The following is a 27851-nucleotide window of genomic DNA, read 5'->3' as shown; positions in this document are numbered from 1 at the left end:
TTCTCAGAGAACAGTAACTCTATACTGTTTACCTGAATTCAGCAAAATAATGCTGCTCATCATTTAACTTCTTCCATTCTCAGTTACCCATAAGCACTAACTGCTGATGGTTTTGTTTCTCTGGTTAGAAACTAACTCTTTCAGTCCAGGTGTTCTTGTCTCTCTGAAATTCTTATTTTGTAACTTTGCTGAGTCCTTTCGGGATAAAACGCTTTTGACTGTCCTTGATTACACAGGGTCTATGAATAGATGGAGTGAATTAATTGGCAAGCAACTGCAGGCATATGGAAAAATTAGGACACTGTGGAAACGGTGCTTTTGTGTTTTTTTTTTTTTTTTAAGTGGCATTGAAAGAATTGTTGTTTTATATTAGGGTGGATTCCCATCATGGTCATTCATAGAGTGTCTGAAGGAAAAGGCAGATTGTGTCTGTATGCCAACATGGAAAGTGACACCTGAACCTTGTGTGAGCATAGAGCAGGAGATCGCAGGGATGTGACTGTGGAGCATATGGTGTACAGTCATAGAGAAACACTGGTGGTGGACTGACATTTGCGTGGAATCACAAAAATCAACAGAGTCTACAAACCACCACTCTCAGTCATCTCTAGGGATAATTTCACTACTCTTAATACTGCTCCTGTAGTATAACTCTAAGCCGCTCTTAAAATTTGTTCTGACTGCAGTCTTTTTGGCTTGGTTCTATCTCAGGTTTACTAAGGTCAGACTTATTTATATTTATGGTGTGGAGATTGGTTTTGATTTGTCAGGAGGGCATGTTTGTCTCCTACGTGGTTTATAGTACGGGTTTAGGTAGGGGTTAATGTTGCATGTGGTTTGCTTCTTTTGCAGTTGGAGAGTTTTGTAGTGATAATTTCCATTATGAAGCCATGTGTAAATCTTAATGTGTTTTCTGTGGTTTTTTTTTTTTTTTAAATAATGTTATAGCTAAAACCAGGAGGAAATGCAGTAGAGAGTTTTATTATTTGCACAGTAATATGCTGTTTTGCAATGTTAGAGATTGTAGTGAATAAATCTGTCTTTGGAAGCTTATTTATTTTGAAGCATTTGTTTTTAATACTCGGGCTTTTATTCTCTAACATGCCATCTTTTGCTTTTTTTCTTTAAATTTATCAGCCTTGTACTTTAGTAATGGTTAAGAACTGATGGGTTCGATTTTGGGTGACAAGGGTGCATAGAATGTTCAATCTTTGCATGCAGTTCTTTGACAATTTTTATTTTTTTGCAAGAGATAAATGAAGAAGTGATAAATCAGAAAAGAGAAAAAAACTAAAGGCCATGTAGTTTCTTATTGTGGAGTTAACTTTTTTCTTGTGTTAATAAGTCAGCCCAAGTTAGCCTAGACCTTAAAAGGAGCTCCTGTTTGGCAAATTTATGATTTTTATTGTTGCGTTTTAGTATGCACTTCAGTTTCAGCTTCATTATTTTTAGTTGTATGTGGGATTCTTTGAAGCAGAAAACTTTTGAAACATTTCAGTCTTGCTTATTATTGACTATTCATTTAATACACAGAAAACCCCCAAATGTTTTCTTATTTTTGTTGTAACTCTCTCTCTTTTCCTTTAGTATTCAACATGTGTATGGAGCTCAGCATCCGCCTTTTGATCCATTATTGCATGGAACGTAAGTTAACATATTATTTAAGTATTCCAGGTAATTTGGATCTCCTCTGCCTTCTCTCCTTTCTTCCCTGTTGGCTATAAAGCTTATTGTTAATCTTCCTTTTTCAATTTTTGTCTTAATCTTGGCTTCTCTGTTTTAACTCCTCTTTTGTGTCTTCCTGGTGCTTACTGTCTTGGCAGCAACAGATCAGCTGTTCAGTTCTTAACTAACATAGATTGCCAACTTTTGTTATCTATGTGCAGTGCCTTATAAATTGGAAATTGTGTGGTAAATACTAATCTTAATTTAGCAGGTGAAGCTTACAACTTGGCTGTGTCTTTCCTGCATGCATCTTTCTGTTGATGAACTGCATTTGTTTGCCTAGCTATAAGAGAAAAGAGTCAGCTTGTGGTATAGATCATTTTGAGGCAAAGGTGGGCATTTCATGAGTAAAAAGACGGCAGATAGAATAGATGTTACAGTTTTTTAGGAGTTTATTGACTTAGATAATGATTACTGGATATCAGAACACAATGAACATGAAAGTGAAATTATGTTAAACATCATTAGTAACTAAATAAATTCCATACTGATAACCCACAACTAAAGCAAATGAATGTTAAACACCTCCTTATGGCTGAGGTGTTTAGCAAAATACTGACTAGCATTCTGACAGCTTCTGCTTTTTATATTTTGGTTTTTTGAAAGACTGTTTTAAGCTTTGTTGAGGACAAAGTTGTTTCTGGTTTGCTGGTAGGTTGCACAGCTGCTTTGAAACCAGCATTGGTGTTAAAACATTGGTGTATGTGAGAATTTGTGGAAAATTTTGTGACCAATTAAATGAATGGCCAAAAGCAGGAGGGACAAAAAATATATTAAAAGGAAAAGTATTGGCTTGGAAGGAGGTCAGACTCCTAGTGGATTTTTTCAAGGACTAGTTAGAAATGGCACAAGAAGTAAACATGTGCTAGTTAATTTTCAGATGTTCCAGAGTTGACAGCAATTGAAATGTGTGACTTTGGGGACTGAAGAAGGAATGTAATGAATTGGTTCAAAATGTGGAGTTATAAAGAGAGACACAGTAACAAAAACTGGAAGCTTGTTGCTTGAAATGGTGACATAAGAAGAGAAAGACCTTTCTGTTTTAGACAATGATGACAAGCTGGGTGAAAGTGTTAGTATTGTGGCACTTTTTAGGAAAGATATTCCCTGTAATGTATAACAAAAACATTATTGACATTGTATGAAGACTGTGTGAGAACTTTTTCTGATTTCCAATTCTGTCTGCCTTGTCTTAACAGAAAAAAGTTAAACTAGAACAGGTGGAAAAGCAGTGATGGTCAGAAAGGGTTAAAAAAACTTTTGCTTTTTTTAAACTGTCTTAATGCATTATTTACCTGAAATCTGAAGGGGGATGTAATTGCTTTGCATTACTGTAAGTGAGAACAAATGCCAAGCTGGGGAGGGATACTTTTTTTGTCTCTCTTGTGCTGTGTGTTGTCAGGGGGACGAAAGGTTAGCTGCTGATCAGGGTACACTTAGACTAGTAACTAGAAGAAGTATCCTGCCTATGAGAAGAGCAAAGTTCTGCAGCAAATTTGCTGGAGTGGCTGAATGGTGAGGAGTGATAGCTCTAATGAGTTTTAAGGTGAGACTTGATTTGTTTATGACAATGATTATGTTACCTGATTGCTTGTGATGACTTAGGAGTACCTGATGACTTGATTACTACTCCTGTGTTGTTATGCAGCGATTGCATTGAAAGGCCTGAAATCTCTAAAGGAGTTCATGAAGCAGGAGAAGTGCATTGTGTCTTGTCTGTATTAAAAACTATTCCAGTAGTATTTGTTTTATTTGACTGGGGTTGGTTTTTGTTGTGTGGTGGGTTTTTTTATTTTTTTTGGAAGAGAAGGAAGAATATGTTCAGCTTCAATTCAAAGCCAAGACGAGTCAGTTTTTACCTGCCCTTGTTCTCAGACATTCAGCTGTATATGATCATGTGTAGATGTAGCAGTAATGTGAGCAGAGGGAGATAATACTACCTATATAATGTCAAGCTTGGACTTTTCTTTTTTGGCCCTATCCGTAGTGTTTTGCTTACTCCGTTACTAGTTCTCTAAATATTATTTATTTGTTTCTGAATAGCTTGATAAAACCAGGTTCAAAGCCACCTACAACTCCAGTGAAACTAAAGAAAGTCAGCACCTTCCAAGAATTTGAAAGTAACACGAGTGATGCCTGGGATCTTGGGGATGATGATGATGAACTCTTAGCAATAGCTGCTGAAAACTTAAACACAGAAGTGGTCATGGAAACGGCTCACAAAGTAATTCAGAATCACAGCAAGTTACAGGAACAGCATAAATTTCAGGAAGAACATCTACAGGAAGAAAAACAAGTAGAATCTGCAGAGCTAACTTCAATTGCATGTGGTGATAATAGGCTTGTTAAATCAGTCAGTGAAGGAAATACATCATGTTCATCAGGTAAATGAAAAATATGTTGAAAATCAAATTAGCAGAACTATAATATTTGCCCTTTGAGACATTAATCCCTTCCCAACCTTTTCTTAATACCACAGGAAAACATTATTAATCAATATTGATTTATTTGGGGGAGATACTGCCTGCCATGCTAAACCATAAAGCATGTGTGTGAGAAATACATGGACGAGGGAAGAATAATTAAACTTTTTTGTTTTCAGCCTTAATACATCCTCAGTTGTGACAGGAAGTTGAACTTTTGAATGTATTTTAATGGTTAACTGCACCAAGATGTATCCAATTAATAGTATTCCTACTACTGTGCAAAACTGTTACTAAAATGCTACTGTATAAAGTATATTGAAAAACTGGAGAAAACCTTGCATGTGGACTGGGAAGTTCATCCTTGTGTGATCTGGTCTGTGTTTTATGTATAAACTTTAAGGTAACCAATTGCAGTGATTTTTTTTTTTTTTTTTTTAAGTGGTGAGGGAGATAGAAACGTCTTTCAGTAGCACAGAGATTTTAGACATCTACTAGTATTGCTGTTAGCATCATCTTTGATTAATGTGTTTTAATTGTGGAATACTCCTTGGAAGAGGAATGCTTCTCCTGCTAAGTCCAAGTCATTTGAAGTCTGAACTTGTGCTATACTTGAGCTTATATTTCTCCAAAACATAGTTCTATTTTATGTGTACAAATTAAATTTAAGTTACTAGTAGCCTTCTCACTAGCTGAGGCTAACTGTTATGCTTCATTTTCCCTTCAGATAATGTTAGTGAAAATTCTTCCATGCAGAGATCACAGTCCCTTCCACAAACTTCCACACCTCCTTTGGTGAGTGGAATGACAGACTGCAATACCTCAGTTACTCCTGCATTAACTGAAAGAGAAGCATCCCGATTAGACAAATTTAAGCAGCTACTTGCTGGCCCCAATACAGATCTTGGTGAGTATTTCTTATATGGGCTATGAATTAAACTTAAATTAACTAAAAAATTTCCTGTTTGATGTTCTGCCTGATGTTTGGATTAGGATCTAACCTTTTCAACATTTAGAACTGGTCTTGCAAAAGACAGAATATAATTAAATGCTTGTATTCATGCTTGTAATATGCAATTTGCATACATCTTACTAGTACATAGGGTGTTAGATGGATTCTTGTTCTTTTCTTTCTCACATTATTTCTTCCTACTGCACTAATCTCTGGAGAAAAAACAAAGTATAATTGGCTGTGTTTAGTGTTAATGCCTCATACTGGAACAGCATGCAGTGTAAGAATGATTCTCACACTTAGAAAAACGAACGTGAAAAACAATGAGGCATAGAAGTATTACTGCCTGTCTACCCAGTGAGCACTCTTCGTGTTCACAGACTGATACAGTAGTTCTGTGTCTCATCTGTGAATGCTGACAACATGTTAATGTGAAAACAAATGTTTCGTCAGATAACTTGACTGTTCCCTTTGTGCCCTGGATTTTAACTGCTGAATAGTAAATACAAGTGCTGAGAGGGTATCACAGAATCAAATGCCTTTGTATCCCAAGTGGAAATCTGGAGCAAACAGAAATAGTACACTGCGCTTGGAGAACTTGGCTGGTCACTTAGAAGTACAAGTTTATGTCGAAATAATTAATAAAGAAAATTACTTTGAGCTAGACCATTCTGGAAGATATATACAGGAAACTCTTATGGAAGGAAGTAGAAACTGCAAGTTTGCAGTTCTTGAACTGACGCTTTTCTGCCATGGTGTTGTCATGAGAATTCTTCAGTATAATATAGTCCAAGTTGTGGCTTTTTTTTCCTTTCTGTGCAGTGTCTTGTTGTGAGATTGGTGCCAGCAAAGTAGAACTACAGAAAAAATACTAACTAGATGAGATTTACACTTCAGTGAGTTATAGGACATTCTTATAATATGCAACTATGAATAAACTCTGAGGTGTTAAAAATTGCCTGCTTGAAAATTATAATCAGGTAGAAATTTTTTTTCTCTTTGAGCTAACAGATATTATTGTGACTGACATGAAAACTAATGTAACTTTTAAGAATGTTTTAATGGTAGAAATCTTTGCTACATAAGGCTACAAAGTCAGAGGGAAGACAAAGTTTAATTTAAACCTATCCATTTCACTTTTGCTGTATAATTAGATGGAAATACCTCCCCAGTAAATCAAATTTAGGGATTAAAGTACAATATTTTGGAAGAGAGTGAAAGAAAATTTCCGCTCTTATTAGGAGTGCAGTCACCCTGACTGTGGTGAGAGTTTAGTCAATGTTATTTAAACAGTTTTTTTTTTTTCATTTGAGTATGTTGCTCTTGATATTATTAAAATGTGAAAAATATCTACTAAGCTCTCAATATTATTTCTAGTAGATATTACTAGATAATGCCTTTTCTATGTCTGTTTATAGGAAGCTTGTTCTTCCTCTTGCTGTGCAAACTGCAATGAGTACAGAATTTGAAGTTGTGTGAGTTAGAATTTTAGGTCCAGTTAGTTTTGATTTTTTTTTTATACAAATATTTTGACGTTTGTATCTGGGATATATCCAGTAGTATTTCCTCATGTATCTATAAATACATGATTTTTTCTCAATGAAAGAAATTAAATCTTTATTGATGACATGAAAACTCTTGATGATCATGAAGCTATTAGTAGTAGATCATATGTGATGGTAGTGCTCTGACTACATTATATATATATTAGGGAAAGTGTATGTATGCATATATGCATACACAAACATTTATATGCATATGACCATATGTACAGTTTATCAGAATTTGGTGTGTGTGTATATGTGTTTTTGGAAGATGTTTGGTTTAGCTCCATGTTACAATGAATACTATGTTTAAAAATGGTTCTTGGTTGGGGTGTGTATGTGATGTTGTGGTATGTGTGGGTCTTTGTTTTGCATTAGATCCACAGTTGGGTTTTGTTTGTCATGATGAATTAATGAGTAGTTGTCTTGGAGACATTTTAGCAAATATTTCTGTGTTTCTGTATGCAATAATGTTAGTTTTGCTTGGAAGTAGTAGTAGCAGAAATAAAATATTTCAGTTGACTTTGTTTTCTTGATATAGCTTTGCGTATTGTTGAAAGAGATTATATGACAAGTTCTTTCAAAGCAATATAAAAATAAGTTAATCTGTGGAACTGAAACAATGTCATGCGCGTTTTCAACTTGAGGCTTTACTCTTATCATAATGTGAGAAATCAACATAGACTAATCAACTAGGAACACAAATTACTACAAATGACCTTGAAATCCTTTCAGTCACGCTTGAATAATCATTGTCCTACCAAGACAGTGTAAAATGCCATGTTAGTCTTGTGTGTCAGCTAGAGGTTGTGAAAGTGTGTTCTTTCATAAGAAAACTCTCAAGAAGATGGATTATGCATATAAATCTGGATGTGAAGATTATTTTAGCCACTGAAGTACATTTTGGAGTTGGGTTTAGTTCGTAGGTTGGATACTATGAAGTTGTGGAAATAGGTAGGTTCTATCAACTCCATCAAATTAAACACTGAGCAAAATATAGCAGGTATAGACTGCAATTTAGATATGAATCCACTGGTAAATATGACATAAATATACAAAGACGGAGCCATTCTCAAAATTTCTGTGTACAGATTATTCAGCAGATGCTTACATACACAGTCATTAGAGCAAGGCACCATCTGAGAACGTGAACTAGGAAAGAAAGAAAAATACCCCAGAATTCTCAGATTATCAAAGAATTAATTCTGTTAGGTTACTTAACTCTTACTTATGAATAAAGAGCATATTTCCATAGTTCAAAAGTGTCCTTAAGTAATTTTTAATATTTTGTAGAGCTGAACTAATAAACTAATAATTTATAATTGTTCTTGTAGTGTTCTGAGTCTTCCCTTAAGCCTTCCTAACACACTTTACTTCTCTGTCCTGCGGGCATTTCTGTTGTTTGCGTGATAAATAGATGCAAATAGTATGCTTTATTTCCATTTGGCACTTTTTATTTGACTATTGCTATGCTGTTATTAACTCTAATGTAAGATGGGAAAGTATGTGAATTGGATGTCAAGAGTAGTTAGCTGTATGAAAAAAAAATTGTTCCTATAGAAATGTTACTTCTAGGTATATGATTTGTACCTTCCAGTAGCAATATAATGCAAAGAATGAGGAGATAATCTCTTGAAATTAAAATTATAGAATGAAATCTGCTAAACAAGCTGAACCGTGTTACAGCAAGAAGTGTGTGCTGGTAGAAGGAGCCTGTTGTAAAAAGCAGTTTTAGTTGGAGAGAGACTTGAGGACTGACCCCCTGATCATACTGAGGTATCCTGGGTGCAAATCCAGGAAGCAGGATAGGACTGGAGATAGCAGCAGAGCTGCGTTTAGCAGAGAACCACAGAGTAGACAGTAGGGCCTATGTGTCTGCATAGCCTGCCAGTCCTGGTGCTGCATGCCAGGTTATTCAGAGAGAACAATTTATGCTAGTTGTCTTGTGCAATCGGCCTCTTCTTGTGCTTGCTTTGCGGTCGATTTGATGTAGATTTACTTAATTTCAGGCCTTGTCTTTTCTTGTAATGGACCTTGCGTTGCTGAAGATGCTATGCTTGCATAATCCTTTGCAAACAATTAGTTGCTTTGAGAGGAGGGGATAGGACTTTAACAAAGCAGCAGGGAGAATGTCTCTGAGAAGAAATTTCTTTTTCCTTCAAGAGACCACTGTTTACATATTTAAGAAGGACAATACTGCTATGTCCCTCTGGTTTCCAATTTAATTCCATTAAATTTGTTAGACATGTGTTTTTAAGGAGGCTTATACAGTGTTTTAGGGAGCTGTTTACTGTGCAAACACAATGTAAGCAAACTATGTTAATAAAATGAGACTGACATAACAACAGACAAGTTATACTTGTAAGCTTAGCGTATTAGATATATGATGGCTTTTGTAATATCAGTTTAAAGAATAGCTTATTAAAGCACAGTGTTAACTCCCTCTTTATCTTCAAATCAACTAATTTTCTGCTTTTTTTTAACATGAATATAGCTAGTGAGTGTGTAGTTGAGTGTCAGAAACATGTTTGTTTTAAATAAAACAACAACCAACAGTAAGTTTGGTGTACTGTGTTCTTGTGATTTAATCAAGCTTCATAACGTGATAATGCGGCGTAGCACATGTATGTCAAATTCTTCAAAGTCAGAACAACTCATTTCTTAAGATGTGAAGTTGTTCTGTGTGTCGAGGTGGCTTTTCTTTCTACTTAGTCACAACATATTCCAAGTTGAACAAAATAACATATTGAAGTTCTAGCATACTTTCTTGGTAAAAATAATAGGAGGCCCTCTAAAAGCACCCATGAAAATGGTAAAGCATTCCTATCTTAAATGTACTCATGTTGCTGTATCCCATATTCACTTTCAAAAACTTTGTTTTGTTGCACTTTTTAAAAACTCAGCTATTTCTTACTCATTCTAACAAAATGTCTAGAAAGAAAAGCTTTGCAGAGAGCACCATAAGCCGCTGAGTGGGGTGTTGTCTCTTAGCCTGCTATAGAAGTGCTAGATAGTGTTGTCAAGTCTAACAGAACATAAAAAGAATAGCTGAACCTTTGATTAATCTGAAGGCAAAAATGGATTCCTCAGTTTTACAGGAATTACAAATGATGTAATCTGAGATTGTCTCATAAAAATAGATGGTTGCTTCTGTGTACTATAGTAAAAGAATTCTAGGGTGGTTCTCTAGAAATGAAATTTATAAAGAAAATTTATTACACATGACCATTGTGACACAAAAAAAAGACATGTATTGTTGCGGCAACTTGAAAAGCAGGATTTTCCTCTTTGTGCTTCCAGTTGTTTATGCATTCTAGATGTGTATTGAACCTGATTAAACATAGTAATTATCTTGTGGTTCATAAATATAGTAGTCTGTGACAGCAATCTGATATGTTTTTTAAAACTGTTTGTCAAACTGATGTTATTGCAGAGTTTCAATAACTTTACAAAATCCATTAATTGAAATTAACTTGTTTACTTTGGTACCTAGCCTCATTATCTGCACTGACCTGCATAGTGATTTATCTCTATGCTTCTAGTCCATCCATGTCATTCAGAATTTGATTGACCCCTGCAGTTTTGAATTACATGTAGTTGATCACGTTAGTGCTTATTCTTCTTCCAGTCTGTTGATATGTAGTATAAAGTGAATGTGTCCTACTGCTGCTTCATGTGACATGACATTAGTCATATCTATCTTTTCAAATTATTATCACTGAAAGGTGTCCTCTCTGATTCCTGTTCTGTTCTAGTTATTTTGTTATCTGCAAAACATGCTTTCCTTTTCAGCTAATAAACAAAACTAAGAAAAAAGGGTCAGTACCCTACCAATAGGCTTTGGAACATTTTTTTTTTTAATTAAAAAGCTTCTGAAATAAATCAGTGCTAAATATCTATAATTCCTTATAGTAATTGCTTTTTGCAGGATTAATATTTTGTCTTCCTATTTTCCATGGCTCGGTCTCATGATTTGCGGTTTCATGTAATAATCCGCATTGATTCTGATTATTGCTTCAGCGGGATATTTCAATTTATTATGTTTCATTGTAACTAGGTGATAATAGGTTCTTGAAACAATTTTGAGAGGATTTTGCATAGTTTGTCTCTGGAGGAAGTCTTTCTTTTGTGAGAAAGAGACAGAAAAATCAAAGATATTTGATTGACATGGTAATCATTGTATTATGTAGTAAGTGTTGACATTTTTAACTATAGTTTACTCTGGACCAGTCTGAGTGTTTTTTTTTTTTTTAGTAAACTTTCTTTTATTCTAATTTATCCTCTTTGTTTTCAGTACTTTCTCTCATCTCAAGTTTTCAGTGTTTGTGTGGTGTGGTATTTTTTTTTTTTTTTGGTTCCTCTTTTATTCCTCTGTTTCCTAGTACTCAAAATGCAAGTTAAATTAATTATTTTAATAATTTGGGACTGTAACTCCTGAAAGGCAGATAAATTTGTTAACGTATATATTAGAGGAAATTTTTTTTTGTTGAATTTACATTTGCGAAGAAAAAAGTAGGAAGTGTTATTACAGGAATTACAAAGGATGTAATCTCATAATCTTGTAACAATAGCTGGTTGCCTCTCTGCATTATAACATAATTTAAGGGTGTATTTTTAGAAATGAAATTTTATTTTCTGAATGAAATTTAGGGAGAAAACTTGGGTTGCAAAAGTTACAACAATGTCACTAGCAAGGCTATTGAGAACTTTGAACTTTCTATGGGCCCTGAAGCATTTCAACATCAAGATTATCAATTTATATGTTGCAATGAGTGGCACATGCTGCTTGGAAGTCAGTTTACCAAGGCTTAAGGAGGGATAATAGATCCTGTATGTTTTTTTGCTTCCCCTTCTAGAAAAATAGAAACTCAAGTCATAGTTAATTCATTAGCAGGAAGTCCGTAACTGGAAGATACATATACAAAGCAGTTATTGCCTGGGAAGGTAATCACAGTGGAGGTGTTTCACTGCGTGTGTCTGTGTTATGCTGCCTTTCTAATACTGATTATTGGCTGCATATGCCCTCACATGTGTTTTAGCAGTAATGGGCAACTACTCTGGAGATGTAATGTATGTTTATGGTTAACTGAGAAAACCTTACATGGATTAGAGATTATGGGCTAGCCTTTTACAGGCATTTGATGTAGTATAGGTGGGAAATTAGGGAAAAGCTTTTGAACTCTGTTCTGAATATTTAAAAAAAAATAGTAGGTCTTACTGTTTTAATTGTGAGTCTTTACTCCAATGATTGTATTGTAAATATTATTTTCAGTTTATATATAGATAAGGTTCTTTGACAACTAGATGTTTGTTCTTGGTTAATGCTGACAATTAAAATGAGAGTCAAGGGATTTCTCATTGTACATACTAGCGATTTTTCGTTTTTTGTGAACGGTGAGCTAACTTCAGCTTCTCCAACTCCCTTAGTGCTTGACCACAAACTGAAATTGGGGCTTGTTTCCTGTCTTTCAAAATCCATGAGACATTTAGGAGGAATGCACTATGGTCCCAGTAGTCTTCTCGCTGTGAGTTGGTTGACAGACATTAGCTCTCCTTAGAGGCAGGAAATTCTAAAATGTCAGATGCCTGAAAGTGGCATGGAAGCCACTATGTTAACATAAACAGAAAGAACCAAATTCAGTAGTTGAAAGGCAATCTGTAAACTATTTTGGATGACCAAGTCAATGAATTCATTTTGCAAGAATGCCAGCTTTTTTGACTTTCCCAAGTTCAAATCTGAACGCGTGTGGAGGAAGTGATCCAAGAGGAGAACTGTAGCTCGTTAGGTGTATTCCATGTGAAATTCTTTACCTGATCAGGATGCTTTTTATTCTGTACATCATGGAGTTTATCAGCAGCTTTCTTCCTAAGCCAAAGATATTGTGAGAAATTCTAAAAAGAAAGGAAGTATTTGCTTTTCTTACGTGGTAAATAAGTGTACATTGTAGGAAGACTTACTGGTTTTGCTTTTTTTTTGTTAATGGGGGAAACTCGCTAGCACTAGCTCTTTTGAATAATTGCATGAATTTTGTGTCTCAGTAATCTAGACACGTATCTATTAATCCTGATGATTTTAGTTGTGCCTTTCTTATACTATAGTTTCACTATGAAGGACCAGTGTCAGATAGCATTTTTGAATGTAGATATTGCAACAGTGTTTTTTCTAAAGTCTCTTTTGTAGGTGTCTTTTCTTAATAACATGAAGCTTTGATATTATAATAAGTACATTTATGCCTTGGTTATTTGTTCCAAATGCATATGAATATTTAAAAAAAAGCAGGGGGGTTGAACACGGCTGACATTGTCCAAAAGTAAATAATTATTACTTGGCTGTTCACTTAAAAACTGGATCTTTCTTGTGATTGGTCAAGAGACTGCAAAGCTCCATCTTTTCCCCAAACAGGAGACATAAATACTGTCTGTTATTTCTAAAGAAGTGGGAAAATTGTCTCCTTTAATTAACTGGTACTCTAAGTGATTTTCTATTTTCTCTCTTTCTGTGTAGTGAGATACCTTACTTCTACTTGGAAAGTTTGTTAGAGACTGTTTCAATAGCTTTAATGTAAAAATTAAAACAGTTGATGAGGCACAGACACTTAATGTTGCAGGAGAACTATGAAAAAATATCATGCCATTTAAAATCTTTGGCATTGTAGTTCTCCATTAGTTATTTTTATAATTTACGTTGTTGGCTTCACTTATTGCAATTCTTTCTTAGGGGTTTTATTGATCTTCCTTTTGCCTTAGTTTTCATAATCTTCTGTTCGCTTCCTTTTTTTATATCTTCTAACACCAACCTCATCCTGCTTCTCCAACTTTCTACGTGAAATAGTGGACAAGATGTACTTTCCTCCTAATTTCTAGCAAAGGTCCTGAAAAAGGTCTTGTCCTGTGTTTGCAACACTGGATTGGACTTTATTTTCTGTTTTCTGCGTGCATTCAGAATAACTCTTTGTTCCGTTGAGAAGATTAAGGGCAGTTTTTGCTTCAAAAAAAATTTAATGAAGTGCCTAACAGAGCTATTATTCACTTTTGAAAACATGTTGCTGTGGTTGCCATAGTAATACCAAGCTCTCTATTAGAGCTATTTTCTATATGTACTGCCTCTATTATAACATGCTGTTGGGGGAGCTGCAGTTCTGTGCATCTGTGCTCTTGAAAGAATCTTCCAGCTTTGTATAGTTAAATTATCCAAGGAATTCATGTTGCAGGAACATAAAACATGTAAATCTAGTTTATCATATCTGTTGTGGAGTTGCTCATGCAGGCCATCACTTTGTGTACCCGTTTACAGTCATCTCAATGAAATAACAGCTGTATCAAAAATGAATAACAAATACTGAGAAATTTTGAACTCCTTTAATATTTCTTGACTTATTTTTTATTTGTAACTGATAGACCGATGAGCTTCTAGTTTCGAGAAAAAGACTTGTAGACTTGTTTTTTTTCCCCTCGTGTGTGTTGGGTGTAATGGGTAATAGCTGTAGCAATAGCTCATGGGGTTAGAAAGCTGGTAAATTGATGGCATGTTTTCTTCGTAGACTGCGCCATTAAATATTTGTGCAATATGAAGAATCTTTAAATCTACTGCAATAAAAGGATACGGTTCTTGGATTTCGTTTAGAATAATTGCTTTAAATTTTTTCTTCTTTAGAGAGAAGAAATGTATATTTGGATGTATTGTAGTAAACCAGATAAAACACTTTTTTCCAAAATTAAATGAATTATATAAATTTGAACTATTTACATACCACATTATCCCTTCGTAATAAGATATCCTAACCCAGCAATGTTTCTGCAAAAATAAATTCCATCTCCTAAGCAGAAGTGACAGTTGGCTAGTGCTAGCCAATTGAGGTATTTTTGGTCTAAAATCTATGGAGATTTATAAATATTTTGCTTCTTACTAGTCACTGAATTATGTAAAATAATTAGATAACTGGACGACAGAGTAGCAATTGGGGTTCAAATTGTTGCTTCAGAAAGTATCCTTTCAATCTGGGACAGAGTTTATAGGCAAGGTTTTACAAATACTGCTTTTGGTTCTGCCTAATTTCTGCTCTGAATCAGTACGTTGAACTTAATTCTGTGCTTGCATTTCTAGCGAGTGATCATGTCTGTGGTAAGAATGTTTTACAACTGCTCATTTTCAAAATAATTGTTACAGAATTTTAAGAAAGCATTAATTATATTAAAGCAAGGGTATTTTTTTGCAGTACTATCTTGATTGAAAATGTGAGTCTGATTTATAGGTGGCATTAAAACTCATTTGTAGAAAACCTGTCCTGGGGAGCATGTTCTCCAGCTCGTAACTAGGACATCTAATTCCTTGGGATTTTTAGAGTTAGTATAATGACAATAAATTGTAATTATGCTTTGACTAGGGAGAATGTAACATTTCAACTAATGACAAATAGTTTAATGGTTAATGAGATATTAAATAGAGGACAAGTTTCAAATACAAGTGCAAGCACGCTTCCTTGGTACTTTCAAAGTCTTGATTATGGATGGGTTTCTTCTGATGCATTGAGTTAGTGTTACAAACTGTGGGGTAGACATATATAGTCAAATAGGCTTTTACAAGGTAGCGATTTCCAAGTTTGAAACCTTCATGCCTGTACTTTTGTACTGCATTCTGTGCCATAAAAACTAATAAACTAACTGTGTGGTTGGAATCTATTTGTACCTTACACAGCGGAAATGTGGGAGCTTTAGATTTGTTCTTTCTCTGCCCCTGATTTCATTCTTTCGTGTTTGATTAAAAACAAAATTGAGAACACTCCAATAGCTAAGCACCCATTTGGGAAAAAAGACATGTCCATGGCATCACGGGTATAGAAATGCTATGAATATTAAAAAAAACCCACAAAACCAAGCAAACCCCTGAACCAAAAATCCCAAATAATAATAAAGTCTCCCCCAGCACTTGAATAATACAAGTTTTGTCTTCAGAACCATTGTGAATGGGTATCAGCTTGTCCAAGACACTGTTGTGAGTTGAAACAGGGGATAACAAAGCCCTACTACAGGGATGGCCCCTGTGAGAAACTGCTGGAAGTTTCCCAGGGTCCTGGCCAGACTTGCCTCTGGTCAAGGCCGAGCCAATCGGTGCCTCTGAGAATAATGTATTTAAGAGGGGGCACAGCGCATGGAGTGGTGGCGCTGCCCCAGGCGGGGCCCAGCCCGGCTGCTCTGTCCAGCTGCCTGTCTGCCTGCTGCCTGCCTGCCCAGCCTCCTCTGCATCCTGATTCCTTGCCGCAGCTCCAGTCCCTGCTGCAGCCCTGGCCCAGCCGCCCCAGTGCAGCCCCTGCCCGAGAGCTGGGAGGTTTTCAGGAGCCAGAGAAAAAACCTGCATCAGAGAGAGGAGCAGGATGGGAGAGACTTAACTGTGCAGACATGAAGGTCAGTGAAGAGAAAGGAGAGGGAGGAGGTGCCGGAGCAAAGATTTGTGAAGATTCTTCATCTGTGGTGAAGACCATGGTGACAGCCATTGTCCCTGCGCAAGCCCATGTAACCTGATAACTCATGGAGATTTAATGGTGGAGCAGATATTGCCCTGTAGCCTGTGGAGGGTTGGAAGAGGGGGCTGTACCCAAAGGGGGCCGTGACTCTGTGGAAAGGACTGATGCTGGAGCAGTTAGTGGAGAACTGCAGCCTGTGGGCAGGACTCACATTGGAGCAGTTTGTGAAGGACCTTCCTGTGAGAGGGACCCCACGCTGGAGCAGGGAAAGACTGTGAGGAGCCCTCCCCTAAGGAGGAAGGAGCAGCAGACACAACATGGACTGAGTGCAACCCCCATTCCCTGTCCCCATGCACCACCAGGGGAGGAGAAGGTACAGAAACCAGCAACAAAGCCTCTGAACCTGGGAAGAAGGGAGGGGTGGGGGAGAGGTGCCTTTTTAAGATGTAGTTCTCATTCTCATCTTATTCTGGTTTTGATTGTTAACTAAATTGTTTTTTGTGTTTTCCCCAAGTTGAGTCTGTTTCTTGCCCATGACCGTAAGTGATGAGTGAACTCTCCCTGTACTTGTGTCAGCCCACCAGGTTTTTTACCTTTTGTTCTCATGTTTCTCCTCCTCATCCCACTGGAGGGGAGGAGAGAGCAACAGCCTTCATAGTACTTAGTTGCCGGGTGGTCTTAAACCATAACAGAGGGGGAAAAGGCAAAAAAATTTCAGGAAAGGAAGGAAAAGAAAACTTCTGCTGATGGACGGGTTGAAGAGATAACAGATTCCTTGTGTAGAAAGCTGACATAAGTGACAATGCTTCCTTTCCCAGCACCATCTGTGCTCCCCCTGCCCTGTCCCCTGTTCCTTATCCTTGTAAAGAGGTAGCATCCGTCTCTGGATGCAGGTGAGAACTATTCAGTCTCTTTGAAAGCTGTGAGATGGGTTCCAGCTTTGGAGCTTCTGTGGCTGTCAGGAGACACGTGTGGCTGGGGACAGCTTTCAAGGGCAGGTGCTCAGGCACGTGCAGATAAACACAAGGCATTCTTCTTTCTTGGATGCCAGGAAGGATTCAGTATCAGATGTTGTGTGAGCTGTCATCTTGTCTTGATTTTTATCATGTGAAGGCTGTTTGTAACAGCACCATATCATACCTGTTTTCTACCAGTGTTTTGTCAAGTGTCTGATTTGCTTCTGTTTCTTGGAAAGATGCTGTTTCTAGAGATGTAACAAAATAGTTTTTTGTTTGCATGACATCTTTGTGGATTTATTTGCTCTTAAGTCAACCTTCTGACCTCTGTCAGGCATTTGATATGTTTTTTGTAGCTCTTTGTGTTCTCAATAAATTAGTTTCTAAGTATTTGCTCCCCTGAGCGTTATTAGTGTTACATATTGGCCCAATATGGGACTTTTTTTTTTTAAAGTCTTTTATTGTATGTTATATGGGGGAAATACAGCCTTAAATAGATTTGCTATTGCGAGGTACTGTAGAATATGAATGTACTTAGCGTTTTTTGGCGGGAAAGTTAAATATTCAGTAGGAAACATGGGAGGAAGTGGGAAGAACCAGATGTTTAAAAGAAAAGCTAATGAAAATAGGATAAAAAACCCATGTGATTCTGTGGCAACTTAGACTAAAACTTGCACAGGCAGTGGGAACAGGGACAGGTATCCTGGGAAGAGTATAGCAATGCTGCCCAGTTGTGTAGGGATAGGGCCTGGAAGGTCAAGGCGTGGCTGGAGCTGAACTTGGCAAGGGATGCAAAGAATAACAAGAAGGGCTTCTACAGGTATGTCAGCCAGAAAAGGAAGGTCAAAGAAAGCATACCTTCCCCCCTCCCTTTCTTGTCACCAGAAGCATTTCTATTTTATGCTGTAGTAGTGGTAGACTAAATCTTCTAGGAGTGACTTTTTTCCTGATTTTATAATTGTTGTTGGAAAGGGCAGTGTTCTTGGTTTTCTTTCTTGTTGTTTTGGTGTTGAACCATCAGAGAAAAGCATAATGTGAATTGATGCTTTAACGAGAGTGATATGCAAGGATCAGACAGTATGCTTTTGGGGTGATAGACTGTGAAAGCTTCCTACTACACCCAACAAGAATTCTTGCATAGCCTCTTTCAGTTGTAATATGTGCTGTTTGTCATTGTCAAAATGCTACTTGACCTCACTGTAGTGAAAAGTTAGGACTACAATTTTATATGATTTTTTGGAGTAGTCCGAGATCCTGAAATTTTGGAGGACTGTGATATAGGGCAGCAGTCAGTGTTGGTGCAGCAATAAGTCAGCTTGTGTTTGGTGTGTTAATGTGCTTTTTCCTTTAGTATTCTAGTCTTTGGATTGTCCAAGGTATATGACTGAATTTGTCTCTGGTCATGCTCGATATGATATTCCTAAATAGTGTACCAAAACAGCAGAATACCTAACTTACGTAATAATGCATGTCTAAATATAATTTGTACTGATAGGAAATAGCCTTGACTTATTTATGTACTCTTGCTTTAACAAGGTGTCACCTTGATGTCCTTGTGTTTCTTCTTCTTTAGGAAAGATATAAATTAGTTCCTTTAAAAACAATACCAGAGTACAAACCATGACTTTAACTAAAAGACATGTTAGATTTTTTTTTTCAGCTTTTTCCTGTGTCAGTGCATTTTGACTTTTTCAGGGGTTTGAAATGTAAAAGAGAAAAGCTTCTATTAATGAAACTTGTTTTTGTCAAGTAGAATAGTATTTTAAAGCTTATACATGAAAGAGAGTTTCATTCATGTTATAAGAAATTGTACTCTTTAGGCTGTATTCAAGATTTATGATAGACACATTCACCTTGATATAATTTTTTTTAACATCTTGCTTCTTAATATCTGTTATTTTTCTATAGTTTCATGAGTTTCTCCTCTGTTTTGATCCTAATGCAGCATCTAGTAACTGTTTTCCTTGGATTTTGATAATGTAGCTTCCTGGTTTCAAGTGAGATCTCTGTGCAGCTGCTGTTGTCAAAGTGAGAGGGAAAGCATAACTTTTTGAACATGTATATCCAGTATTGTAAGGTTTTTCTTCCTTGAACAATTGTTGGTAAGGCCACGTCTGGTTGGAATAGTCATGATTGGTTTGAGGTGACCACCCTAAAACCACGTATCTACCTATGACCATAACAATCTTCATCTCTGCCTCCTGACAATTTTCCTCTCTGTATTTTATGTAAGAAAGAGAGATGGAAGTATGAATTCATCCAACTGGATTTTTTTTTTTTTTGCTGGGATTTATATTCATATAAATACTGTCATCTCGTTTTAAGACACAATGAATTTTGCAAGTAACATTTTTTCTAGCACATATCTCAAGTAAAAATAGGGCATCTTAATGATCAGCTAACTTCATACTGCAAAATTCAGGTTACTAGAAGTTTTTGTTTGCTTTACTTGATGCTTCTTTGAGAAACTTTAATTGCTAATTAAGATTTTTTTTGCATTAACTGTTTAGCATTGATAAACTTTTAAAATCAGATTTATTTTTATTGGAATGCAATTTATATTTTTAAAATACTTTACTGGTTTCACTGGACTGTGTTTTCATTCCTGGTTAAAAACAGTTGTAAATGTGTCTAGAAAGAATTTGTTCTACGATAACATACCACACCTAACATGATAATTTGCATTTCTTGATATTACAGATGTACATTTCTTTCAGAGTAGTAAGAGAGTGGGGATGGGAGGATAAAGATGGATATTGCTAATAGGAGTCCTTGTCTTAACAAAAAATGAAGACCATATGCATTTATAAATGGCCAAAGTCAGTCAGTTGTGATATCCACTGAAAGAGTTCTTACTCTAATTCTTTTCTTCTGTGCTTTGGGTTCTTGGGGTAGGTAGATAGACGGAATGTTTTTAAAGGCTTTGTCGAAGTGTAGAATTTGGAAAATATGTGCATATGATAAAGACCAAATTCGCTGGAATATGCATAGTTAATTCAAATATACATCTAATTAATTGGAATAAGTATATATAAAGTAAAATGTACAATTTTGTAGTTCTGTATTCTTTAGTAGGTTGATAATTTGAACTTGTGCTGTTTTAACCCATATTTTGTACTCAGAGGAAGAAGACAAAGAGCTTCAAGTAGACATCTCCTAAAAATGTTGTTTCTTAGGGACACTGTTAAGCATATTTTTTCTTTACATTTTTCATGATTTTTCTGTATTTTTTTTTTTTCCCACATGATAAACAGTTTTCACAAGAAATGTGTGAAGTCCCACAGATTGGCTTAGCTGGGTATGGTATCTGACAAGCAGTTTTCAAGAGAAAGGAGTATAACATGATGAGTGAGACTATGGCATGGGATTAAATTCCAGCAATGAGATATAAAGTATCATTCTGTTTCTGTAACTGCAAATCTCGTTTTTAATTAGGATCTGTGTAAGTGTATTATACAATAAGACTATCTCTTGCATGTTAATATAAAGCATGTGTACTAAAAAGTAATGCAGAAAAATAATCCAGAAAGTTACATTATCACACTCACTGCCTATTATCGTAGGTATCCCAATGGATAGTAATTATCCAGTATTTTATTAATTCGTTAGAATTCCCATATAATTTTGATTTCATTGGACTTTATAAGAAGACATGATCTTGTTGTAAACAACTTTGTGCTAATTTGAATATATCTGTGTATATTTGTTGATAGTAGTTTCCTTAGTTCTCATGAAATACTTCTCTTTTAATAGAAGAATTACGGAAATTGAGTTGGTCTGGCATTCCCAAATGGGTTCGTCCGATAGCATGGAAGCTTCTTTCAGTAAGTTTTTTTGTTTGTTTGTTTTCTTCTTCCTTTGCCTTTAGTAGTGATAGTTTTTTCGGGCATTGCAAATAATTTTGCTTGAGTTGTAGTTCATCAGTGATAGTTGAAAACATTGTATCTTGTTGCTGAATTGTAATAGAAGTTCTGTTCTGTTGCTCGATTTCAAGATTAATTTGTCAAACAGAAAGGATGGGAATGAGAAATAGCAGTAAGTCATGTCAGCTGTATATCTTTATTTTTCAGCCTGGCTTTCTATGAAGGAGAGGCTTATGTAATAAGTGGCCTCTTTCAACCAATTTTGATGGAATGGTGGAGAGTTCAGAGACAAGTACATTCTTACAGTTTTCTTGAAAGTGGGCACGTAGTACAGGAAGCCTTTCTATGCCCTATGAAAGTCCTTCATTCAAACTTCACATTAAAGTAGCTATAAGAAAGGATTAACACTGTACTGAGGAAAAGCAATAATAGGATCTTACTTTTTTTTCTTGGCCGATTTTTCTATAGCGGCTTAAGACGAACAAATCTGAACCATTGAGGTCAGTTACCTTGTGGCATCGGCTCTTGTGATGTCAGACCTGTGAGTCAGTTCAGGGAGACAAGCTAATTTAAAAGCTGATCACTTTTTTGTAGTGTGATTTTTTTTTTTTTTTTTTTTTTTTTTTGGCTTGTGTGTTTTTTTTTTTTTTTTTTTTTTTTTTTTGGCTGGCTGAGCTCTCTGAACTCAGTGGTCAGAGGATTTTGCAACAGCAGTAGGTTGACTGAAATACCATGGGAACAGCACATGGAGATGTTTCAGTTGGGCATCAGAGACAAGCTTGCAGGAATCTGGGATTCACTGAGTTTGGTGCTATAGAAGAACTGGATTTTTTTTAATCTTGGTGTTTGCACTATAATTTAAAAGGTTCTTCTGCAAAAATCAACATATTCCTCATAGGAATATTTTTCATGTAAATCTTCTCAGTTATGATACTTGCAATGGCAAATGGTTGTGCATTTTAGCTGTTTGTCTGCCTGTGGTTGAGAGAACTTGTGAAGATGTTTGTATTAAAAAGAAGCAGAAATATCGTGCTGTCTACTCTCCAGAGGCCATAAAAGACACTTTATCAGCAAATCTTCATAAATTTAAGAACTGTTTAAAATTCTGAGTTATACACACAACAGTTTAACACTATTGAGTTTTTCAGAGAGTAGACTTAAATAGCTTTGCTTTTTATAGAATAATTCAGTGGGGAATGCAAAGTATTACTTCAGATTGAAACTGATTTCCAGTGACTGAAAGAGTCTTTCTTGCTGATGAATTCTACTAAATATGCAGCTTAGTTCCTTATAATGCTAAATGCAGCTGCAGCTTCTTAATGGTGGATTTTCAAATATCCTGCTGTAATTTAAATTAAACATGCAGTGTACAATTTATTTATTTCTGTTTCCAAAGTTGTCTGAGATTTTGGTAATGAAAAGAGCATTTTTTTTTTTCTTGACCTTTAGGATGCCTGTTTTAAAACCCTCAAAAAAATGTCTAACTCAAAATTAACTTTTGAAGCACAGTAACCTAAAGCATAAGGATAGGTTAAATTCTGAATCAGAGAACTGACACTGAGGTTTAAAGAATGGGAATTGTGGAAAAGGTAACTGCGGTCACTTTGTTAATTTAAAGTAAGAGCATGGGCTTTCTGTGAGCTGCAGCTTCATTCCATTAGTTGATTTTAATGTCACATTCCAGAGATTCCCAGTCCAGAGAAATTCTGAAGTGTAGAGTTCCCTTGTTCTGTTGTTTTAACTAATCCGGTTCAGGATCCACTCCAGTTCAACTTGTGTGGGTTGGTCTTTTTTTTCTATCACCAAATAGCAATATTTTGAAAGTTCTCAGCTTTTCTTACGTAATTCTTACAATGTTTTCTTATCTGCTAAGTGGTACTCAATGAATACATTTTGAAAACCCAAAGATGAGTCATTTAGTAATCATTACTTTTCTGTACTGTAAGGCAGTAGCTGGTTTCGTCTTCTTTCTGAAGTGGGGAAGAAAAAGTGCTCTGAGGATTTGTGGTCATAATCTCCGTGATGCTTTTTTCTAATCATAATTAAGTTTTAAGCTGTATTAGTTGTTTAAAAATGTTACAGACTGCTAATGTATGTCCCAGGTAAGAGGGAGTAATGTGGTAATGATTTGTACTATAAGGTGCACTGGGAGCTTTTGGGGAAATAAGTGTACAAAAGCAAAACTATTTTGATTAAAGATCTGTTGCAAAACCAGACCAGGAAACCGAAGAAACATGTCCTGGTTTCGGCTGGGACAGAGTTAACTTTGTTCATAGCGGTGAATAAGAGGCTGTGTTTTGGATTTGTGCTGAGAAGAAGGCTGATAACATACTGGTGGTTATAGTTGTTGCCAGGACAGTCAAGGACTTTTCAGCTTCTCTGCTGTGCCAGTTTCCGCAAGCGCAGAAGCTGGTAGGGAGCACAGCCCCAATTCCTAGCCAAGGATTCGACCTTAGGTTTAGGATTGAGACCCAAATTGGCCAATGGTATATTCCATATCATGCACATCATGCCCTGTATATAGGTGATGATCTGTCCGGAAGTTCTCTCCCTCTCCCACAGGGTTATTTCACGTTCTCTTGTTCATTCTTTAATTCCGTGGGCTCTTATCTCTTTTCTGGGATTGTGGTATTGGGACTCTCTCTCTCTGGGATCTTTAGCCAGGAATGGGCTGAGCATTGGTCATTGAGTGGTGAGCAGTGGTACTGTGTGTCACCCATTTGTATATATTACTATTATATTTATTATTTTCAACTTTATTGTAGTTCTAGTCTCTTCTACTTTTACCCTTTTAATTCTCTTCCCCACCCCGGGAGGCTGAGCAAGTGGCTGTGTGGTGTTTGCTGCTAGCCAGGTCAAACCCTGGAAAAACAAAAGCATAATTTAGAGTTAAATAAAGGCTGTATGTTTTTATTTTGGAATTATTCGGAAGTCTTACTTAAAAAGACGAGAGTGATTCATTTGGGGAACTGAATACAACTGGTAGTATCTGAGGCAGAAGGTGATTGTCTTATTAGTAAAATCAACATTGAAGTTGGAATTTTTAAAATATGATTTAAAAAATTGAACTGTTGAGTTATTTATTACATAGTTAGGTTAACAATGTTAACGTATTTGAATACAGTTTTACAGAGGGAAAGCATGTGAAAATCAATATAATGCTCACAGGCTGTTGGTGTTATGCATGTCTTGATGTTATCTATGTCTACTGGTAACATACAAAAAAGTTACATGATTTATTTTTAAAATATAGCGAAAACTTTAGGTATGCTGTACTTAAAGAGCAAGCAGAACTATTAGAACTATTCAGGCTCAGTTCTCTTTTTAATAACAAAACTAAAGATATCGTTGCAAAAGCCTTTGGAGGAAATTAATGAATAAATGGATTAAACTCTCCACCGATTTATTCCCTGATGATATGTAGCAAGCCTTTCCAATTTTAAAAATAAAACCTAATTTATGAAGGGAACAGGAAACAAGACATGTCCAATTGAAAGATGACTTCAGTCTTTGAAACTGAATAATGGCAAAAAGACCTGCTGAGAAAATATTGGTATCCTTCAAACAATCACATTTGATCTCACAAATGAATTCTTTTGTAACGGAACTAAGATATCCTACAGGAAAAAAAAAAAAAAAACTGTTGAGAATAAAACAGGAGGCAGAATTTGATATTTAACTTAATATAAAACACTGTGACAGGATATTAAATGTCAGACTGAGTCCTGAGGCAAAAGTTAATCTGGTGCAATTTTAAAGCACCTGGAACCATATGCAAGTCAGTACATTTTAAAAGATATGGTTTTGCCACAGCAAGTGCCTCTTAAGGTATCTGTAATATAATATAGTTTCTACTTTGTTGTCATCTTAAATGAAGAAATTAAAATATCTGGGAATAACATTTTAAATGCTTTTAGTATAAAGTTATTTTCAAAAATCTCTTGATTCATTGAATTGAGTCTGTTGATCTATTGAATCTATTGATTTCAGCATGGTGTGTGTTTTTTTTATTTGTCCCTGAATCCTCCTGGAAACTCTGCTAAGGCACATGGAACATGAGGTGATTAGTGACAGCCAATATGGCTTCACCCAGGGCAAATCATGCTTGACAAATTTGGTGGCCTTCTACGAGGGGTTCACAGCACTGGTACATAAGGGAAGAGCAACTGATGTCATCTACCTGGACTTGTGCAAAGCCTTTGACGCTGTCCCACGTGACATCCTTGTCTCTAAATTGGAGAGACATGGATTTCACAGAAGGACCACTCAGTGGATAAGGAACTGGATGGATGGCCGTGCTCAAAGAGTTGTGGTCAACAGGTCAATGTCCAAGTGGAAACTGGTGATGAGTGGCATTCCTCAGGGATTGGTATTGGGACCAGTGTTGTTTCACATCTTTGTGGGAGATGTGGACAGTGGGATCGAGTGCAGCCTCAGCAAGTTTGCCGATGACACCAAGCTGTGTGGCACAGTCGACATGCTGGAGGGAAGGGATGCCATCCAGAGGGACCTTGACAGCCTTGAGGATTGAGCCCGTGTAAAACTCATGAAATTCAGCAAGGCCAAATGCAAGGTCCTGTACGTGGGTTGGGGCAATCCCAAGCACAAATATAAGCTGGGTGGAGAATGGACTGAGGGCAGCCCTGAGAAGAAGGACTCGGGGATACCGGTTGGTGAGAGGCTGAACATGAGCAAGCAATGTGTGCTTGCAGCCCAGAAAGCCAACTGTATCCTGGGCTGCATCAAAAGAAGCGTGACCAACAGGCCAACAGGTGATTCTGCCCCTCTGCTCTGCTCTCGTGAGACCCCACCTGGAGTACTGCATCCAGGTCTGGAGTCCTCAGCACAAGGACGTGGACCTGTTGGAGCGAGTCCAGAGGAGGTCCATGAAAATGGGCAGAGGGCTGGAGCACCTCCCATATGAGGACAGGCTGAGAGAGTTGGGCTTCTTCAGCCTGGAGAAGAGAAGGCTCTGGGGACATCTTATAGCAGCCTTCCAGTACTTAAAGGAGGATACAGGGAAGATGAGGGGGAGGGGTTCTTTATCAGGTAGTGTAGTGATGGGACAAGGGGTAATGGCTTTAAGCTGAAAGAGGGGAGATTTAGGCTAGATATTAGGAAGAAATTCTTTCTTGTGCGGGTGTTGAGACACTGGAACAGGTTGCCCAGGGAAGCTGTGGATGCCCCATCCCTGGAGGTGTTCAAGGCCAGGCTGGATGAGGCTTTGAGCAACCTGGTTTAGTGGGAGGTGTCCCTGCCCATGGCAAGGGGGTTGGAACTAGATGATCTTTAAGGTCTTTTGCAACTGAAACCATTCTATGATTCTGTGATTCTGTGAAGTGTTGAGCAAAACAGAAGTTATAGAAATAGGATATGATGTTGGGTTGTTGCAGGAGAGTAATGGAACCTATGTACTTAGTGTTTAATTACATTGCACGGTTATCAATTTTAGCATGTTAGGTTTACCCCTTCTATTTTTTCATGTAGTGTTTAGGACTGAAAAAGAAAGGTGTCTCCATATTTAAATACACAGCACTTTATTAGTTACTTGCTGTGGCTATGGCTCATTGTGTAAGCGCAAGTATATGCTGTACTTCTAGTACAGGATTTTTGGATGTTATGACGATTATTTTTGTTAAGGAAACTTAAATCTGACATAAATTTGATTTCTTTGTTTTACTAATTATCTTTAGCTGTTATTGTGGAAGGAGAGCTTTTGTAATATTGGTAAGAAATATTTTAATTTGACCTAAGTAGTGAATAATATGATTATTACATTTTTCTTATATTATCTTGGATTTCTGTATCTCTTAACCATCTATCATCAGAATGCTTTTTATCCAAAGTATGTTTTCAGGACTACCATGTGTGTAAAATGTGAACTAGCTTTCTTTTTTTGCAGTGTTATGGGATGTTGGTGTTGATTGTTTGAAATTGAGCTGCTTACAAGAGAGCATTAACTATTTCTGAATATGCAGAAAACTTTTTGGTAGCTAGTTACATGAGTAATGGTGTTTCTAAGAAGTGTACTTTACATATAAACTGAATGTTTAGTAACATTCATGATATTCCTTTTATAAAATGCTGAAATAGTAATCTGAGCTTGTTGTTTTTTTAAGTGGGAAGTAGGCTGACATTCGAGAAATGGGGATCAAGCTGGAGAAAAGAAGAAATTGTGAATGGATTTTTTTTGGGGGGGCGGGGGGGAGATTGGTATTTTTACACATATATGAGTGAGTTCAATGAAGAACCAGTCAGATATAGTCTGTACTTAATGCAGCAATGTGTAATCCTTCATATCTGACACGACTTCCTTACTGTGTCCATACCTTATGCAAAATAAGATAATATTTAGAAATTGCTTTTTGGAAAAAAACTAAGGAAATGTACAGCTAGTGTTGTTAGATTTTAGAGCCTAGTCACTGGTGCTTTTGAGTCTTTTTTGTGATGAAACTTTTAGTAATCTGTGGAGATGAAATGAAAGCTTGAAATTATTTTTTCTCATGTGAAACAGCGAAATAAAGTAGCTAGAATATTTTTAAAGGTTTTGAAGTAATACTCGATTGCATTACAAATTTAACTGGAAACATATTTGCTAATGTGTATCATTCCTACTTGAAGGCAGCTGAGATAATATGCATTTTGTTTAAAAATTTAATAAAATGGCTTCAATAATGGCCGCATAGGAGTGCAGAAATTAATGAACTGATACAGCATTACATTTATCTGAACTTATTTTTTTGAGCTTTTGTCTTCAGAAGGCACATATCATCTTAGAATTCTTGATGAGATTGCTTTTTTAAAGCTGGAAAAACTTAAAACTTTTTTTTAAAAAGCTGATTTTAGTAAGGTGCTTGTATCTGAACTTTTGTATCAGTTGAAATTATTAGAAAACTGATTTACTAAAGGATTATTCACAGTCGTGTA

At 36.4% G+C, this 27851-nt stretch overlaps 1 protein-coding gene across 1 annotated transcript in view; it reads left to right on the top strand.

The window, feature by feature from the left end:
* Positions 1–1587: 1587 nt before the first annotated feature.
* Positions 1588–27851, top strand: part of TBC1D22A (TBC1 domain family, member 22A) — a gene marked incomplete at both ends in the record, with an annotated part of 91427 nt that continues 65163 nt past the window's right edge. Inside the window, 4 exons of the mRNA XM_010081181.1 lie at positions 1588–1644; positions 3769–4109; positions 4876–5055; positions 20815–20885. Coding sequence (XP_010079483.1) covers positions 1588–1644; positions 3769–4109; positions 4876–5055; positions 20815–20885 — 649 coding nt within the window. The remainder of the gene's footprint in view (positions 1645–3768; positions 4110–4875; positions 5056–20814; positions 20886–27851) is intronic.

Source organism: Pterocles gutturalis, unplaced genomic scaffold, assembly GCF_000699245.1.
Source record: "Pterocles gutturalis isolate BGI_N339 unplaced genomic scaffold, ASM69924v1 scaffold9804, whole genome shotgun sequence".
NCBI lineage: Eukaryota > Metazoa > Chordata > Aves > Pterocliformes > Pteroclidae > Pterocles > Pterocles gutturalis.
This window is presented reverse-complemented; position numbering and strand designations above follow the sequence as displayed.